The 18,927-nt window shown below is 40.9% G+C and overlaps 1 protein-coding gene and 1 pseudogene across 2 annotated transcripts; one reads left to right on the forward strand and one right to left on the reverse strand.

Moving 5' to 3' along the window:
* Window positions 3,843-4,787, forward strand: OR9A4P (olfactory receptor family 9 subfamily A member 4, pseudogene; annotated as a pseudogene).
* CLEC5A (C-type lectin domain containing 5A) lies at window positions 9,667-18,596 on the reverse strand. 2 transcript variants are annotated; one of them, XM_014739350.3, is made up of 7 exons: window positions 18,346-18,596; window positions 17,754-17,852; window positions 16,868-16,927; window positions 14,925-14,984; window positions 14,469-14,605; window positions 12,484-12,590; window positions 9,667-11,353 (listed from the first exon to the last, which is right to left on the reverse strand). In XM_014739350.3, the coding sequence occupies exons 2-7, from the start codon at window positions 17,830-17,832 to the stop codon at window positions 11,239-11,241; spliced, it is 558 nt and encodes a 185-aa protein (XP_014594836.1). In that variant the 5' UTR covers window positions 17,833-17,852; window positions 18,346-18,596; the 3' UTR covers window positions 9,667-11,238. The 2 variants fall into 2 exon arrangements, with proteins under 2 accessions (XP_014594836.1, XP_014594837.1); XM_014739351.3 differs by lacking the exon at window positions 16,868-16,927 and having other exon boundaries at window positions 18,346-18,552.
* Between the last annotated feature and the right edge of the window lie 331 nt (window positions 18,597-18,927).

Consider the following 18,927-nt stretch of genomic DNA (forward strand, 5'->3'; position numbering starts at 1 on the left):
TGATATGCTAGTGTCATTGGAGGATCCGCACAAGGTTAACACCGAAATCGAAACATCCTGCCCGGAGGCTCTGGGGATAGTCCCAATACGATCTCACGTCAAGAGGTTAGAAATTGATGCAACTCTTTTGAGAGTGATTTGGTAACAGTTAATAATTTAATACAATTAAAAAGATATACTTGTATTTATAGACATGTGAGGATATTTATTGTAGTAGCACTATAGAAATGAAAAAGAAAAAAATGAAATATTCATCAGCATACTCATTAAGTAAATGATCAATATATTCATAAAGTAAATATTTATAAAGCAATCACTTAAATGTGATTGATATATAATTGCTAATATGGAAAGGTTTAACATATACACACAAGCATGCATATACACAAATATAAAGTATATATTTTGTACATATTAAGAAGAAGGTAGCAGGAAAGTATATCTATTAAAATATCATTTACTTAAAAAGAATATATGGAGATATTCATGTATGTACACAGAAAACTTTTGAATGGATACACTAGAAATTTATGATAACATTTAGCTCTAGGAGACAGATCAGGAGAATTAAGCAGATGGGGAAAGGCATATTTACATTTTACCTTATATCCTTCCATTTGTTTTTTAAGTCATGACCTATGTTAATTTTGTAAAACGTGTCAGTTGTTCTTCAAAAAGTAAAAATAAATATTTCAAATATGATGTTTCTATTTTACTCGGTATCTCAGCCATTCTCAATTTCAAGTAGTATTTTTTTTGCTCAGTCCTGAATATTGTTTCTTCAACTATTACCTCTCAATTCAAACAACTACAGAAAGTGCTCTGGTAGCATTTGAAGACCAAGAAGAGAAATGTATGGCTGAACAGCCATAGTTGGAAAGCAGGCATGTTGGAGAGACTGGAATGGGCTGTGGTATTAACAGACCACGAGGTTGGAGTAGGTGGCAGAGCTCTCTGTTTCTCTCTTACCAGGTTTCTATAACTATGGCCAGAGGGTATGTGGTAGAGCGAGTGCAGAGATCATCTGGGAAAGATGGGCTTCCTGAAACCTTGGAGATGAAGAGAAAATTTTGGCATAAGTCTATTTAGTGGCCTCCAGGTTTTCCATATGTGTCTTGGGGCCATTAGTGGGGTCGTCAGCTTGAGGGTAGCTTAGGCTCTGCAGGGTTAAGTGGAATCAAGAAGAAGCACAGAGCAGATGAGGGGGTTGACTATTCACAGATTGGATTGTTGTGATAGGTAAGAGCCTAGGAGGAAGGCAGCCTGGCTGGTGAGAAACTCCCGACTAGGAGCTTTCAAGTTTGCCCATTGCATAAAACTTTCCCATGTTCTAGAACTTGATTAGCCTCAGGAGGCAAGAGTGAAAGTTTCTTCAGTTTTTCCATGACTACATCCCTAGTGTGTCTCTGAACCTGTGCAAATTGTTCCTCAGTGTATAACTATCCTAGGGGACAGATAAGAGAGAGAGAGAAGGAAGCAGAGAGATTGAGAGAGAGGGAGACATCTGGATTTCCCTCAGTACTGTTATTTCTGGACTTTTCCCTAGGATCCTGTGTGTGGACAGTGTTCTTCACTATGAGTGGATACAGCAGGAGCTGCTGCTATCTCCCAGGCAGGGTTCTGTACTATCCAGGCAGAAGGTGGCCTGGATTGATGCCTGAAGAGCAACAGAACTTTCAGGTGCAGAACCATTCTCTGGAGGTAAGTGTCTTCCAGATCTTGGTGAAGGAGAGAGTAGGAGAGCATAGTCATAGGAGGGACTGGGCATGGTTCCCTTCTAGAACAAGGATCCCGAGAGCCTAAAGAATGGACTAGGGATCTGCAGAGAAGATGAGCTTACATCATATCATCCCTTCATAGCAAAGAGCAGTTTAAGGATGCCCAGTGCTGGCAATAGGCACACTTTGCCATTGCCTAAGACTCTGCTCTCTCATTTCTCTTCATTGCTTCCTTATATCTGCTTTCCATTTTGTAGGAGATTTCCAGGAAGAGAGACTGCAGGGTGACTGGGCTTTCGAGAAGAGTGAATGGAGGGAAAAGTAGTCAGGTTGGATGCTCTTTGTTTATTCATAGATTTGTTTTTTAATATTAATTGACATCTTCATTTGAAAATTTTTATAGCAGGGGCCGGCCCTGTAGCTGACTGGTTAAGTGCACACACTCTGCTTCGACGGCCCAGGGTTTCACTAGTTCAGATCCCGGGCACGGACATGGCACCAATCACCAGGCCATGCTGAGGTGGCGCCCCACACAAGTAGAATCTACAACTAAGTACTGGGGTGCTTTGGGGAGAAGGATTTAAAAAAAAGATAGGCAACAGTTGTTAGCTCAGGTGCCAATCTTTAAAAAAAAAAGTATCCTACTCTTTAAAAAAAATATGTATTTATAGTGTACATACCTTGTCAGACTCTTTTCCTGTCACAGGTGGTGATACAAGAAAGATAAAGAACTTGCCTTCAAGGTACTTGATTCTAATGTGTGATTTTTATGAGAAATTAATAAACAAGTAAAGTATAATATGATTTGAGATATTGATGAGAGCCAATAGGAAGAAAAATATAACCATGAAGAGGTTAGAGAGTGAAATTGTGCATGTATTGTTTCAGAGATGGTGAATGGGACAGGGCCAAATAAGAGGAGAGATTTTAGCAATGACCTGCGTGTGATGAGGGAAGAGACCAGACAACCTAGGGAACTCAGTCTCATCTATTTTGGTGTCTGCTAACATTTGTGCTTACCCTAGGACTCTGGAGAAAATAGAAGGTCATAGGCAAGCAGATATGCTCTTTGGAATTTTCCAATTTGCTCTATGGGACTGAGATCACGGCAGTTTGGTTAGATGGTCAGACTGCCCATTTGGAGGTCTTATCTCCCTGCTATAACTAGAAATTTGAGACCTGGGTAGTATAGAGGATTTTGCCTCCATATTGAAGCTGTTTTCTTGACTCCTGTCTCCAGGGCAGAGATCATGCAGTACAGATAGCAGTTTCTTCTGGACCTTGCCTCTCTGCTGCCATCTGATGACAAAAGGAATCACAACATCAGAGCTAGAAGTCACCAACAGGGATCTGGTGAAAGGTCTTCCTGCTTGGAGGAGACACATTCACTGAAATCAGAGGTGGAAGATGGCTTTTATGATAAAAATAAGGAGGAAGAAGTGAATAACCCATTCCAGGAAGCCAGCTCCCCAGAAGTCAAGGAAAGACTCAATACTTTGTCTCACATAGTTCTTATCTTATCACAATGTCCTGGTAAGACCCCACTTCCTAGGAACACCACCAAAATGATAAATATAACTGAGGCAAAAACTTTAAAATGAACATAATACAAATGGAGCCTATGTTTAGAAGAAAAAAGAAAAGAAGTAACCATGTCTGAATGGGGGTGGCTCGGAGTACTTTCTTATAACTGTTGAAACATAGCAGAATTTTACAGGACACGGACATAATGGGCACAGAAGACAGTTTACTGCATTCAGGAAATAGGGGGTGGTGGTATAAATGAGCATATTGTGGTCAGGGAAGTAGACAGGGTGGCAGGATGTCCTGTGAATTGAGAGACAAAGGGACATGCTGGTGTGGGTGGGTTTTCATGCGTAGGGTGTGTTATTGGTGACTATTGCTCATCTTCTTAGACATATACATTTATCTTGATATATTGTACATAACCTTCATAAAGCATTTAATACCCACCTTGTATAGAAAATAGTAGCATTATGTTGTGGAGTCTAGGAACAGGATATATTTTCTCGTATTGGAAATGTCTTCAATCTTTTTGAGATCAGAAACATGTCATCTCTCCTTTGCTCTCTAGATTTCACAAGGAACAAGAGCTCAGAACTAAATGTTGGGGAATCAGTCTAGTGCCACTGAATTTTATCTCCTTGGCTTCCCTGGCTCCGAAGAACTACGTCACATTTTGTTTGCTATATTCTTTTTCCTCTACTCAGTGACATTAATGGGAAATACAGTCATCATTGTGATTGTCTGTGTTGATAAACGTCTGAAGTCCCCCATGTATTTCTTCCTTGGCCACCTCTCTGCCTTGAGATCCTGGTGACATCCATTATCGTCCCTGTGATGCTCTGGGGGTTGCTGCTCCCTGGGATGCAGACAATATCTCTGACTGCATGTGTCACCCAGCTCTTCCTGTATCTTTCTGTGGGGACCACGGAGTTTGTATTACTGGGAGCGATGGCTGTGGACCGTTATGTGGCAGTCTGCAACCCTCTGAGGTACAACATCATTGTGAACAGCCGCACCTGCAACTTTGTGGTAATTGTGTCGTGGGTCTTTGGGTTCCTTTTTCAAATTTGGCCAGTTTATGCCACATTTCATCTTTCCTTCTGCAAATCAAATGTGGTGAACAGTTTTTCCTGTGACCGAGGGCAATTGCTCAAACTATCCTGCAATAACACTCTTTTCATGGAGTTTATCCTCTTCTTAATGGCTGTTTTTGTTCTTTTTGGTTCTTTGATCCCTACAATTGTCTCCTACACCTACGTCATCTCCACCATCCTCAAGATCCCCTCAGCCTCTGGCCGGAGGAAAGCCTTCTCTACATGTGCCTCCCACTTCACTTGTGTCGTGATCGGCTACGGCAGCTGCCTGTTCCTTGGTATGAAACCCAAGCAAATGCAGGCAGCTGAGTACAACAGGGCTGTTTCCTTGTTGCTTTCAGTAGTTACTCCTTTCCTCAACCCTTTCATCTTCACCCTCCGAAATGACAAAGTTATAGAGGCCCTTCGGGATGGAGGGAAAAGATGCTGTCAACTATTCAGGAGCTAGTTTTTCCCTAAGGCATATTACATGGGAAAATACTTACGGATTCTAGAATGACCTGAAAAGAATTTACTCATCTTCGAGCTACATCATAAGCATCATCAAATAATCTGTATGCAAGAAAATGTCTTAAGTTATGGCCCTGGTTATTAACATGGTTGGTTGTTACTCAAAAATTGATTTTGTTATTTTAAAGATATATATACATATATATACACACAAGTATATTTATACTTTTCTTAAGCTATGATACATTTCACAATAAAACTAAAAAATTAAATGTAAAAATAATATGTGTAATATTTGGATTTCTGAACAGGAAAGGCTAGGAAAAATATTCTCTGACTGCAGAATTGGATGACTACTTGATTGTATGTTCTTGAATCATCTTCCCATAAATTGTTGTTCTTTATGTCCTCTGGCTGTGTAAAGCTCCCTATTCCTTCCCTGGCTTAAATATATTCTCTTGATTTCCAGTCCCAAAGTCCCATTGCCTTAGTACTTCTCTGCATGTTTTCTGGCTGGCAGAGAGAAGGATGAACTCAGTGGAGAGTTACAGGGAGAGAGAACTAGAGAATGAACTCAGTCCATGATTCTGGGCACTTTTACAATCCCAGGGTGGTTGTCTAATTTGAGGCCTTTCTCAGGATCTGGGAGGAAAGGCTAAGTAAGGAGATATTCTCTCTCATCTGATAGCACCCAGATTGTGCTGCCTGCCACAAAGGAGGCGGGAAATGGAACTGCTGGGCTGGGAGCTGAAGTGACAAGGGAGAGCTGGGTCCCTGGGCTGAAGGGGAGTTCAGAGAGGGGCATGAAGTGGCAGCCTCTGTTCTCTCTCCCTGCTTTTCTCACATTCTTAAATATTTTCAAGGCCCATGATACCCCACCCTCTGCCTCCTGTCCCCCTTCATTTGTTCATCCTCTCCTGCCCCCTTTCTTTCCTGATTCCTCTTTGTGGCTCTCTTTCTGTGGCTCCAGTCCTCCCATTCATTCCTGGGTTGCCCTTTCCTTTCCCTTTACAAACTCCAAGTTCACAGTGCTGTTACTCAGCTTTCCACAGAGCTATCCTCGTGTCTTACTTCCAGCACGGCCAGCCTCACCCTTCCTCTGGGCAGTCTGTTCCCAACTAGTGCTTCCATGTCTTATGTCAGGAACACAGCTCTTTCCACTGCAGCATTTTTGTAATAACAAAATATTAATAGCTGAATGGAATATAAATAGGTGACTGATTGAATAAATTATGTTTAATCTGTACAACAAAATGTTATGCAACTGTAAAAAGATTAAGGAAGCTCTTTCTTCAATGATTAGAAATGATGTCCAAGCTAAATTGTTAAGTGAGAAAAGTGAAGCACGTTGAATTTAGTATTCAGCCTTTTGAGTAAGGAAGGAGTAGAAATGAGTATATATTCATATTTGCTTGTAGACAGCATCATGAGAAACTAATAGGTGGTGATCTGTGAGACTGTGGTACTGGGAAAGGAGAGATGGAATGGGAAGGGAGGAAGACTTTTCACTGCCCACCTTTTAATATTCTTTTTGTTATTTTTGTATTTTTGTATAGCCTGTAAAAATAAAATAATTGCATTTCCTTTATGTGTCTTAAGGAGTGTAGTAATCCCAACTTCTCACCCACTTTATTTATTTATGTATGTATTTTTCTCTTATACAGGAATGCTCACTTATTTACATACATGTGTGTCTCTAACTGGAAGTGGTGCCTCCTGCTAAATCAAAATATTTGGGAAATATGTCTAGAGCTTAACAGAAGCTGAGAGCTTAAGAAGAAGATTAAGAGATGGAGGCCTGTGTAGATGTGACTGTACACTTTCCTTAACTTGAGGTTGAGGTTTGTATGTCTGAGAGGGAAGAAATAGCACTCTCAGCAGGAGAGAGGAGCCTGCCTCATTCTAAGGAATCTTGCTCCAACACACAGGACCTATCTTATCTGTGTGCTGGGTACTAAAACCAGAGAGAACTATCCATGCAGAACTCCGTACTCCAAAGCAGGGTACCTCTGTAGCTAAACACTGGAGAGACCCAATCCCAAACTCTCTTATCCCCAAATTCTCCAGACAGTAGCTTCCTTCTATGCTGAATACTTCCAAAAATTGATTATAGAAATTCTTGGTTTATATGTACAACACAAACAGTAATGATGATATTAACAACTGATACTCCATATTATGCATGTCAGGAGCACCTCTCACATCTGGACCTAGGACTTCCTTGTTGATTTTCCAAAGAAGGATGCACTAGGCATCCAAGTCCTTGCATGGACAACTCAGAAGTTCTGAGGAGCTACTCCTTGTTGCATGAAATTTGACCAATGAAAGTAGAAGCCAGTAGATAATTTTTCCCCCTTTCCCTTCTGAGGGACAGTCATGAGACACAGTTTATACATCTTCTAAGATGAGTAGTCCCAAAGATCAACAATTACTTGCAGTCAGTGGCAGCAAGCTTGCTAATGCATCTTTTTATTGGTTTTATAGCCTCCTCTGCTTCATATCCTTTGTCACTCATGACCACTCTGATGGATTGGATTTCCCAATGAAGTAATAGCTCATAAGTCTTTAACCTACTGGGGAGCTCAGCCTAAGAAAAACTGCTTAAGTCTGGCACTTACTTCTTACTACTAAACACAGAAGAACTCGTTTAAACCATAAAGCAACTCCATAGTGTAACTACTATTATTACCCAAGGAACTGTGGCACAGAGATAGGCAGTGACTTGCCCAAGGTCACATTGTTAGTACCTATGGGCCCAAGATCCAAACCTAGGCAGTCTGGCTCCAGAGTTCATCCTCTTAACCACTATGCTAAATAGCCTACACTGCTGAACTGTGCAATGCTAATTGCGTATTTTTTCCCTAACTACTTGTTCTCCATTGTTGTATCAGTCAAGATAGCTGAGGTTATGTTATAGTAACAAATAACCTCAAAAATCTTTGTAACTCACGACAACAAGCATTTATTTTATTCCTATTATTTGTGTACCCTGGGTCAGTTGCCCCTCTATTCCTTGTTGTCTTCATTATAGTACAGGCTAATGGAAAAGTCTCTAACTGGGACTTGCCTGGTCTTAAGGTAGTGGGGAAAGAATACGGTAAATTATGGTCAGATTTCATTGGCCAAAACAAATGGCAAGGCCAAGACTGCTGTCAGAAGGATAGGAAAACATTCTCCTTCTTCAGGGAGGGACAGTGAATTTGTGAACAATAGTATAATCTACCACAATGCCTAATTTTAATCCAGAAGTATAAGATTATATATGTCTGAAAAAAGGTAACATTATATATTGTGTTTTTTGATTGTTCTAGTCTGTTGCTTCCATAACCTAGATATATACTTATAATTAGTTTAAAGAAGGGAAACAATTGGATAGAACATTGTTTTCAATCCTCAGTGTTTAAAAACTGGGGCAATTGATCACCTGGAAAAACTGGTACACGTGCCAAAGAATGAATTTGGATCTTTAGCTTACATCTTATACAAAAATTAACGCAAATGAATCAAACGTTAGATATAAGAGGTAAAATTATAAAACTCAGAAAAAAACAGGGGAAAAGCTTCATGACATTGGATTTGGCAATGATTTGTTGGGTATGAAACTAAAATAACAGGCAACAAAAGGAAACATACATAAATTGGACTTCATCAAAATTAAAATCTGCTGTCCATCAAAAGACACTGTCAAGAGAGGGAAAAGGAACCCACAGAATGGGAGAAAATATTTGCGAAGCATATGTCTGATAATAGACTTGAATCCAGAATACACAAAGAACACTTACAACCCAATAATAAAAAGACAAACAACTCAATTTAAAAGTGGGTGAAGAATCTGATAGACATTTCTCAAAGGAAGATACACATGAAAACATACTCCACATGATTAGCTATCAGTAAAATGCAAATCAAAACCACAACGAAGTACCACTTCACACGCAGTAGGATAGCTAGACAATAAGTTAGATAATAACAAGTGTTAGTGAGGATGTAGAAAATATTGGATCCTAATGCTTCCCCTATTGCTTATTGCCATTGGGATACTTAGTGGGGAGCTTTTAAAATATATACAGGGATTTTGTGAGGCAGGTATTACTGCCCCATTTTGTATGTAAAGAAATTAAAATACAAGAAGGGTAAAACATCTATAAAGATTCACGTAGCTTATCGGAAGCAGTCAAAACTCTAACCCAATGGTTTACTGAATTTCCATTGTTTTTTTAAAAAGCCATACCACTGCTACCCAATAAGGTCATATTTACATACCCTTATAAGGATCCAGCAACCTTCACGCCCCCTAGTAAAGAACTTAAACCAAAGGACACATATTCCTTACATGCTCCCCAACCGCACTTCCACTCCAGCCCTCGGGGCCTCTTTTAGAACTTGCACAGAAGTATCTCCTCATCTCCAGGGCATTTGGGATGTCTACCTGGAAAATTACTAGCTGTCTACATTTTCTGACAGTCAATGTCTACAATTTATACATCATAAAACAGAAAGTGTGGCAACCACAGTTCTCCCGCCTCAAAATAGAAGGGTTACAGTTTCCTTCCGTTGTCTGAATTCTGGAGTTTCTCCTCAGTTAAAATTCTGTTTATCCATTACCACAGACCCAGCCTCTCCTGCCCCCTCAAATGCACCACTTGCTCTTTGCTAAAACCATCAGAAACGCGTATCTCCACAGAGCACTGATGTAATACCAACATCAAATCCACTCCAAACACAAATTATCTTTGGTAACCTCCTTCAAACAAGTTCTAACACTTACTGTATTATCTCATTTTTCAAAATTGTAAGTGGCCATGCTAATTAACCAAAAATTATGAAGCCCAGGAATATAGGAACAGAGCTTAGTGTTTTAATAAAAAATAAAACAGTTTGCTTTGATATGCATTTAATGATATACGTAGTCATTGTGATAGGTTGTTATTAGACATAAATGGTGAGCAGTTTACTGAGGTGAGTATAATTTGCATTAGTTTTATACAGTCTCCCCTTATGGTTTAATTCTTGTTACTCAAAACACACAGTCATCTTTTTTCTCTTTTCCATGTACTGAGGAGGACATAGAGTTGGCGATATCCTGCAAATGGAGAGAATAGCCAGGATGACCCAAGACTTTCTACCTCTTTCTGGCCTTTCTTCTGGTGTGGCCAACTGAACTGTTTCCTTCCACATATGATTTCTGTTTGTTCCTGCTGTTCTCTTTCTACTACATGCCCACTCCTTTCCTACACACCCAGTGTTTCCTTGAGCAGCTCTCCTCTCTTTTGACTCCTTGGTTGGCTGGACTAGTCCTGGATCGATGTAGTGCCAACCAGTGCAAGGCTGTGGCACCTTTGGGTCATTAGGTTGTACCTGGTACCATTAACCAGCATTAGAGGGTCTCTCTAGAGCTGCAGGCAAGAATATGTTGTGATCACGGGGGCTCAAGAGACTATTGCAAAATCTTACAGTATAGTCAAAAACCATGGCCAGGTAATGAAAATCTGCTCAAATGGAGATTCAGGCCAAGACCAAGAAAATTTAAGCTTGAGTGTCTCTTCAGGGCTTTGTGGAAGAACAGAGAGATTCAGTTTGCTTGGTCATCTTGGTTGTCTGATTGTCTTAAAAGGGGTTTCTTAGCAGATTCCTGCCTGGCTCAAGCCCTTTCCATTCACATAAGCAGTGCTCTCTTGGCTCTTAACTTGGCTCCAGGAGCCCTCTTGGCCCCCACCCCCGAGGCCTGGCCTCAGTTCAGACTGAGGGGAGCCTCTGTATCCCAGCTTGGGCAAGGTGGGGAATATAGGAACGGGGGTCTCTTGGGAACAGAGATGAGGTCACAGAAGCTGAATTTATCCTCTTACACCCTTGATGCTCTCTGATGTTCACACTTGCTCAGTCTGTAGTTTCTCCCTGGTAGTATAGTCATGTGTTCTGAGGATGAAACAGACACTGGCAAGAGGCTAAACCCTGTTGATCAGTCAGAAATGCTCAGTTCTATAGAAACAGGCCTCGTCATGATACCAACTTAATTGTCTACATAAAACTGACTCTGTCTCCTGGAGATGGCTATATCCAGTCTCCCAAAGCAGACTATAAAATCTCATTTCCCCAAACAGGCAAGGACCTTTCCCGGAAGACAAATGGATAGAGGGATTGTTGACTAGATGACATTTGTGGATCCAAAAAGAGTCACACATGTGACTCTCACAGGAAGTGGGGTCTTGGGGAATTGCTGGCTCAGAGTGGGGAGCTTCCTTCGGTTGTGTGTATGTGAGTCTATTTGTGGAGGGGCTAGTGCATTAGCCCTGAGGCTACATTAGGGAGCTCTGCTAGTAACCTGTGGAAGACTGACACAGTAATTTGATCTTCTGTATTTCCTGGACCTGTCCCAATAATAAATATTCTCTTTTGCTGTCTCTGTCAGTATATTTGTTGTTCTCGTCAGAGGCCATAGAAGACTGCAATCATTTGACACTCTTCTCACAGATCCAGCGGTAGTTGACGTCACATGATGCAGCATCATATGTCTTTGTCAGGCCTATGGTCACACAATTGAAATCCTGATGCTGATTTGTAACACTAAGTGGAAAAAGAAAGCGTGGTTAACGTGCATTGTTTCAACCCTGCATTTTTCTAGCTCCCCCTCTTCTCTCCCCAAATCCAGCTCTACACTGACCCTTTCCCGTCAGAAATAGCTCATAGGTCATCTCTCATTTTTTCTCCTAGAAATAATGTTCTAGTACTGTCTGTACGATGTTCACAGCAGGAGGGCTGAGAGGAAGAGGAAAGAGATTTCTCTTCCTTTCCTAGGTAGAGTTAGCTTTACGAAAAACTTTGTTGCCCTCCTCCCACCTCTTTTTCTGTCATTTTGTCCCTTTCAGTCTGACTGGAGAGTCTGGTGTCGTGGAAAGATCATGAGTTTTGGAGTGAAGTGTATGTGGGATAAAATTTGTGCATCTATCATTTCCCAGCTTGGTGATATTCAACACATTTCTAACCCTCTTGTCCTCAATGCAACTGTCTTTTACATGAAGATTAATAAAAGCTTTTCCAATAGCATCATTTAGAATACTCCGGGAAATTGCATGTGTAAAGTACTTAACAAGTGCCTGACATTTAGTAGACACGAATGAATGTGTCTTAATTTCCTCCCCTCTGTGGGAAGGGCAGTTACAGGCTGGGAAATTGACCTGCTTTCTGTCTGACTCAACGTCTTCATACGTACACTGGGAAAGTCAGGTTCTCCACTAATGCTTATGCTCATGGACTGATACATAGGAGATCGCTCTTGGGAGTTAAAGTTCATGCTTTAAGGCATAGACAGTTGCTTATAATAACCTTTCTTTGCATAAAGAAGTGACATGTGAGGAACTTGTGAGAACTTAGTAACAAGACGTGATCTATGGGTTAAAAGAGACTTATGAGATATGTCAAACAAACTGCACGTAATTGGATTCGTTTGGATCCTGACTTACAAAAATAATTCTTTGTGTGAATACTCTCCTCTCTACTGAGAAATTTTTGAAATTTTCCATAATAAAACTTTACAAATGTGGCTCTGGGAATAGATGGGTTGGAAGAAAGGAGAGGAATGGAACAAAGAGCCAAGTCTCAGCCTTTGTGTTCTTCCAGGACAAACCCACAGAATCTCAGGTCTGATCTCTTGAGGCAAATCAAGATCCTTAGAAAAATGTGGCGCATTCACGTACTTGCCAGTGAATATGGAGTTGTTGATCCAACGCCACCTTTTCTCTGCATGCTGGTATAGTAAACCAATAAAATACTTCTCAGCACCAGTTATGCTCTGGAGAAACTTCTAGAAATTAAAAAAAAAATAACCAGTTCAACAGAAGGCTCTTTGCTGCTGCCTCCATTGTGCCAGTAGGCCCATAATTATATCTGATTCTGGGAATAGAGAAGGCTGGTAGGGGACTCTGAGACTGGTTATTGCTGGCACTCATCATAAACCCTAGAGTAGTAGTTCTCAATCTACACAGAGCATCAGGATCACCTGGAGGTCTTGTTAAAACACAGATTCCTGGGCTTCTGGTTCAATAGTTCTGGTGTAGGGGCCCAAGAATTTACATTCCTAAGAAATTCCTAGGTGATGCTGATGCTGTTCTCCAGGGACCACACTTTGAAAATGAAGGTGAAGGCTACTGTGCTATCTGAAAAAGGATAATTTCAAATATTTCTTTTTAATTCAGCATGCCTCTCTGAATAGGATTGTTTTATTGCCAGAAATTTTACTTTCCAAACGAGGCCGGATCAAGGAATTCCTTGAGTACTTAGCAAGGGAAAACAGGGAAATTCAAAAGTGTGTTGCTAAAGTAGGTAATTCCACTAGAAATAATCAATGTTTATTGAGTGTTTGCTAAATTGCCCTTAATCCAAGGTATCTTAGTCTCCATATTGAAGGAATGCACCACGAATCACTCCAGCCAGAAGTCTGGGAATCCCCAGACCCTTTCCTGTACTCTTCACATATTTCCCATAGTCAGTGGATGTCCAAGTCCACTTGGATGTTCTCTCTATCCCCAGGCCTATCGCCTTTATTCTTCCTTTCTCAATGTTCTCCTTCCCTGAAATATCTCAGTTCATTATTTTTTACAATAATTATGAAATTTCCTGTTTTAATAGACATTTTTTTGTGTATCCATTGTGTGCCAGGTATTGTTCCCCTCTTCTTTTCTGTTTTCTTGTCTCCTTCCCACTCCCAGTCTTGCTCCTATTTTTACTTTATGGAGTTTTTCCTTCCCTTCTAGGTATTTAGCCCTAGAGGATCTGTAGCATCCTGATTCCTGCCCTTTGCTGGACATCTATTACCAAGATTCAGAGGAGACTCCCTGAAAAATTCTTCTCAATCACAGGAGGGCCTTTTACAGGAAGAGTGAAGGGATAGAGGGGAGAGAAGCAAGAATACTGATATAGCACAATGGCTAGCACTCAGCATATCCTTAGGATTTGAAGGAGAGGCAACTATAAACTAAAATAAATTATGATCTAAAATTGATTAGAGTGTGGGTTTTGGAGTTAGAGATATCTCAGCTCAACTCCATGTTCTGTCGCTGGGTAAGTGTATGACCTTGGTCAAATTATTTTTCTGTGCCCTAGTTTCCTCGTATATAAAATATGGATAATAATATCTCCTCAAAATTGTTATGAGGATAACAGGAGATAATAAAATAAAGCTTTTTGAATAGTATTAGCTATTTTTATTGTAATAATTGTACTTGGCAATCTCAATTCTACGACCTAATTCTTTGTTCTTCATATTACTAATTTTGTTAATTTGCATCTTCCTTATTTACTAGGCAGACTGGGATGATACATTAAAAGGTCACATCTATAAAGTTTTCTATAGTTTTTAAACAACTTTTATACATATCAGCTAATTTGGTCATTCCTTGTACTTTAAATGACCTGGCCCATCCCCAGGATACCAGTCCACTTCTATGCTTCATGGGATAGACCATAGAGTGTGGATTTTTCTAGCTCAAATGGACCTGAACAATACTGCGAAGAGTCTCCCATCTCCAGGTTTAGAACAAGGAGCTTGAGCTCTCAGCCAGCCACCTCCCCATTCCTCACCCCCACCCCACCCCTGCTCCACCAATCAAATTGCCCTACCATCTATACCTGCTGAGGCTGGTGTAAGGTGGGCTGCTTTACTGTACGATGCCAGTGCACTCACCAGTTTCTCTGGCGTGTTGACAATGGCCAGAGTTGATCCTTCTGTTTCACAAAAGTCCCTGCTTTTCTTCCAAGACAACTCAGAGGTGGACAACAAAAAACATCTTTCTTGATTAAAATCCCACCCTCTGGGGCAGGCTAAAGAGAGTCAAGAAAAAAAAAGAGTATGAGATTAGTGATTTGGGGTGTGAACCCTGAAATTGAGTGATAAGGTAGTGGGACATGGGTTTCTTTATACCAGCTGTATCAATACAAGTCGTCCTCAATTCAGGAAGAAATTTTGCCCAGTCTAGTCTCAGTTTCCCTCTCTACAACATGAAGGGAATGAATCAGAAGGTCTTTATGGCCCCTTTGAGCAAAAAAGTTCCATAAGAAAGGAAGCAATGGGAAAAGTCTTTAAGAATTCAGTACATAAGATACCTGTGGGTGGAGAGGAGGTTATAACCATCCACTTTACCTGTTCCGTAGCTATTTGTGGGAATGAAGCTGACATTACCGCTCCCAAAAATTTGTGGGACTGAAATGAAAAGAAAACCCAAAGGTAGCTGTATGATGAGTATAGCACACAAACATCAGTTTAGCTGGTCAGTACCTGGGACTATTTGACTCCGGACAGTGGAGATGACAAGGGTTCTTGGCCACTCTGTGTTAGAACTTTTCAGATATTTTCTTTCTTTGAACCTTCCGTTTAACTACTACTGTTATTTGTCATGCCCCAAATCATACATCACACTTTTTTTTTTGGTGTGGTGATAGGTGTGAAATGCCAAGAAAAAGAAGGAGAAAGGAAGAGGAATGGATGAATTTACTACCTGAAGGGAAATTTCTCACTCCTTTCTCGTGTATACCTTTGACAGTGTTATCCCTGAAGAGCTGTTTGGAGCACTTTCCTCCAGGCCCCACACAGCATCTTTGCTGTGCTCCCCAGTTCTGATGCCCAAACCCTTTATGAAAACTCATAGTCCTGGCAGGCAACTTTTGGACTCTTCTCTCATCAGCTCTAAAGATCATGGTTAACTGGACTAGGGGATATTGGCAGTCAAGGAGGCAAGTAAACATTCCAGAGATTTCCTAAGGGCAAAGAAGAGTACATTTATTTCTTTAAATATAAATAGGGGAATTCATAGGCCTCCAAGAGGCCTCATTTTTCCTGGGAACACTGGTTGTCTGAGCAGGCAGCTTCAGTGGTTTCAGAGGCTGGTCAGACTTCTCCTCAGTGGCTCAGTTATTTGTCGTTTGTGGTCAAAGACCACTTTACCAAATTAGCTGCTCACAACTACATTAATAGAGTATACAAGTTAGCATTCACTTTTTATTTCAGTCTCCAGTTAAAAGACTATTTGTAACATACAGTAACCTATTTTTCGTCAGAAACTATTTTGGTGTTATAACTGAACAGAACTCCATAAATATTTCATGGGCTTTTCCTCCATATAGCTCACTATACTGGGTGGCTCAATTGATACAAAGATGAACAAGAAATTATCTTTGTCCTAAAGACATATATAATAATAGATGTCTTAAGAGGAAGTGAGAGGGAAGTCCTGGGAAAAACTTCAAGAAGAGATGGTTTTAATAGGGAGACCCAAGCCTCACTCATCTTTTATCCCCCACGGCTTCTGGCATTGGGCCTTGTGCTTCATAGATAATAGTTGACTAATATCCCCTGTTTTTCTTCTTCTTCTATGGTTGGTCTAGCATTGTACTTGGAACACAAAAAGATACTGATTATAATCTTTGTTTGTTGTGGGACACGGGTTTCTTTATAACAATTCCTTTAGGTGTACAATTCATCAGAGTTTACGAAGTGCTTTCATATTACAGTGATTGTATACAAATCACCCCCATCCCCAGGAGAAAAACCGAGGATCAGAAACTTCGCTCAGTCTAGTGTTGGTTTCTCATTACAAAAGGAAGAGAACTAATTAGAAGATATTTTTTTTTTTCCCTGGGTGTGCTGCATTTATTTTATTTTATTTTTTTTGGCTTTCTTGAGATATAATTGGCATATAACATTGTGTAATATACATAGATTGCTATACATATATACACATATACAAATATGTGATATACACATATATTGCAAAATTATTACCATAATAAGTTAGTTAACACCTCCATCACCTCACATAATTACCTTTTTTTTTTTGTAGTGAGAACATTTAAGATCTACTCTCTTAGCAACTTTTAAATTTATAATACGGTATTTTTAGCTATGGTCACCATGCTGTATACATCCCCAGAACTTATTCAGCTTATAACAATAAAAACATATTTATGAATGCTTCATGCAAAAGAATTTCTGGGAAAGGAGGCCTTGGGAAGGGTATTTAAGAATTCAGCACATAAAACATAGCGGTATGGAGGGGGGGCGGAGGAGACTGTTGTCATGCACATTACCTGTTCTGTAGTTCTCTGTGGGAATGAAGCCGACATTACTTTTGGCAAAAATCTGTGGGACTGCAAAGAAAATCAGCTGTTGGCTCAACCCCAAAGGTGGCTACAGGATGAATACAACAAACAAAGCTCACTGCAGGGGCTGCTAGGGCACTGTGACTATTACTGTGAAAAACAGAACTCTCTAACTCAGATCAGCAAAGACACAATGGGCATGTATACGGTTTTGTGAATATGTTCACTTGTTGATATCCACATTTTCTTCCTGCTGTCTTACATGTTGGGAATTGCACCTTCAGATTGGGTTATAAGGAAGACCTCTCTTACCCAACTGCTGCCTCCCGATCACATTTCCTTCCTCGTTTATTTTCCCTACTAGTTCTGGGGCTGGAGAAGATTCTACTTGCTGCAATTGCGGTAAAATCCTTCGATATATAAGGCCTCTTTTTCCAAGCATTTGGATGAATACACTTCTGTGTACACAGGGGGAAATTCCTCCCTCAATAAAATCCCATCATCTTATAATGCAGCTCTTAACATAGCCTATCACAGGGGTGAACTGGAGCTGCATTTTCATTTTAGCAGCAATAACAAGCACTGCTGAGTACTTCAGCTCAGACCACCCAACTAACACTCTAAGGCAAGAGCTCTGTGTGGGGTTCTAACCATCAGACACCAGTCAGTTCTACATCTCCAAGGTAGACCAAGGCACCTGGCCCATCATGTGTGTAGCGTATGAGAAGGGTGTTGTCAATTCCCTCAGGCTGGGCCAGTGGCCCAGGTGGGAGGATTTGGGCACTTCACGTCTACATTCAGCTTTGCATTCTGAAAGAAGAGCCAAAGAACAAGACCACATGGAGTTGGAGTAAGGGGTTGCTCAAATACTCACAATAAAGCAGAAATAAGGTCATTCCAACAATTTTAAGCACCACTACGATAAGCCCGGAGATTATCATGTGCCAGTTCATGATGAAGGAGATGAGGAGGCCTGTGGGGATTAGAACACAGTACCACTATCAGAATCTGGGACAAGGTTTCCCTCCACCAGGACACATGCCATCCTCTTTCCCAGAGCACCTGTTGGGGGCTTGGAAGGAAAGTATGTCATTGACAGGTATCAGGAGGAGACCCAGCACATGCCTGGAAGATGGATAGGATCTTGTGCTGATTGGGAGCCTTTGAACCTCTCCTTCACCCATCCTTTAGCTCTAGGCTTCACCCCTGTCCCCATTTGTGGCCTCCTGAACTCTGTCTAGTGAAATAAATCCTCTCTTGGACTTCAAGAACCCTTAGCCTTGAAATGACCCTTGCTCCCTAGGACCTTCATTTGTAGTCTTGCCTGTACTGACTTCAGCTGTCAGAAGCCTCAGTCTTCAAAAGACTATGTTGGGAGTCTGACAGACAGGACGGGTGTCCCTGAAGTTCTTGGCATTGGGGAAAAGCCAGCAATCTGTGCAGAGGGGACAGACAGACAAACTCACCTGCTCTCTCCCTAGAAGGCTGGGCTGGTTTGCAGGTGCAGATATTCCCAGTGGCCTTATGTTTGGTGTGGTGGGCAGAGTTCCATTCTCCTGAGAATATGCTCCTTCTACTCAGGCAACGTCCTTTCTTCTTCACTCGGGCTCTCTGTCTCTGCAGCAGCCCCCAGCAAACACTTCTTCCTGTTCAGTGCTCTTGGCAAAGGGAGCGGGTGGGGCAAGGAGAGAAAGGAAGTCTATAGCTTCTGAAAGAGGAAGTTTCCTGCCAGAGGGGAGCATTTTTAGGAGAATTTGGAAAGCAAAATACCACAACACAGACTCACCCTTTCTCTGTTTCTGGATCTCCTTGAAATATAATGGGAAGAAAATATAGAAAAATCTTAACAAATAGGGCATGTGGGTGAAAGGTTTCTGGAAACTATTTGTCCTTTCCTTGCAACATTTCTGAAAATCTGAAATTATGTCAAAATAAACATTTTCAGGAAAGAAATCCATCTAAAGTCACTAATATTAGTGAGTAGGTCCTCGTGTGTCCCACTTGCTCCATTCACTGTCGTACAGCTCTGCTCAGTCCCCTTTATCACG

This window comes from Equus caballus, chromosome 4, assembly GCF_041296265.1.
Source record: "Equus caballus isolate H_3958 breed thoroughbred chromosome 4, TB-T2T, whole genome shotgun sequence".
NCBI lineage: Eukaryota > Metazoa > Chordata > Mammalia > Perissodactyla > Equidae > Equus > Equus caballus.

Bases quoted from the DNA above. Each gene is read 5' to 3' on its own strand.
- CLEC5A (XM_014739350.3), bottom strand. From the start codon at position 17,832: ATGAACTGGCACATGATAATCTCCGGGCTTATCGTAGTGGTGCTTAAA. The intron at 14,985-16,867 runs GTAATGTGCATG...TTTTCATTTCAG, and splicing joins CACAGAGAACTACAGAACAG to TCCCACAAATTTTTGGGAGC. The intron at 14,606-14,924 runs GTAAAGTGGATG...GACTCTCTTTAG, and splicing joins CACAAATAGCTACGGAACAG to CCTGCCCCAGAGGGTGGGAT.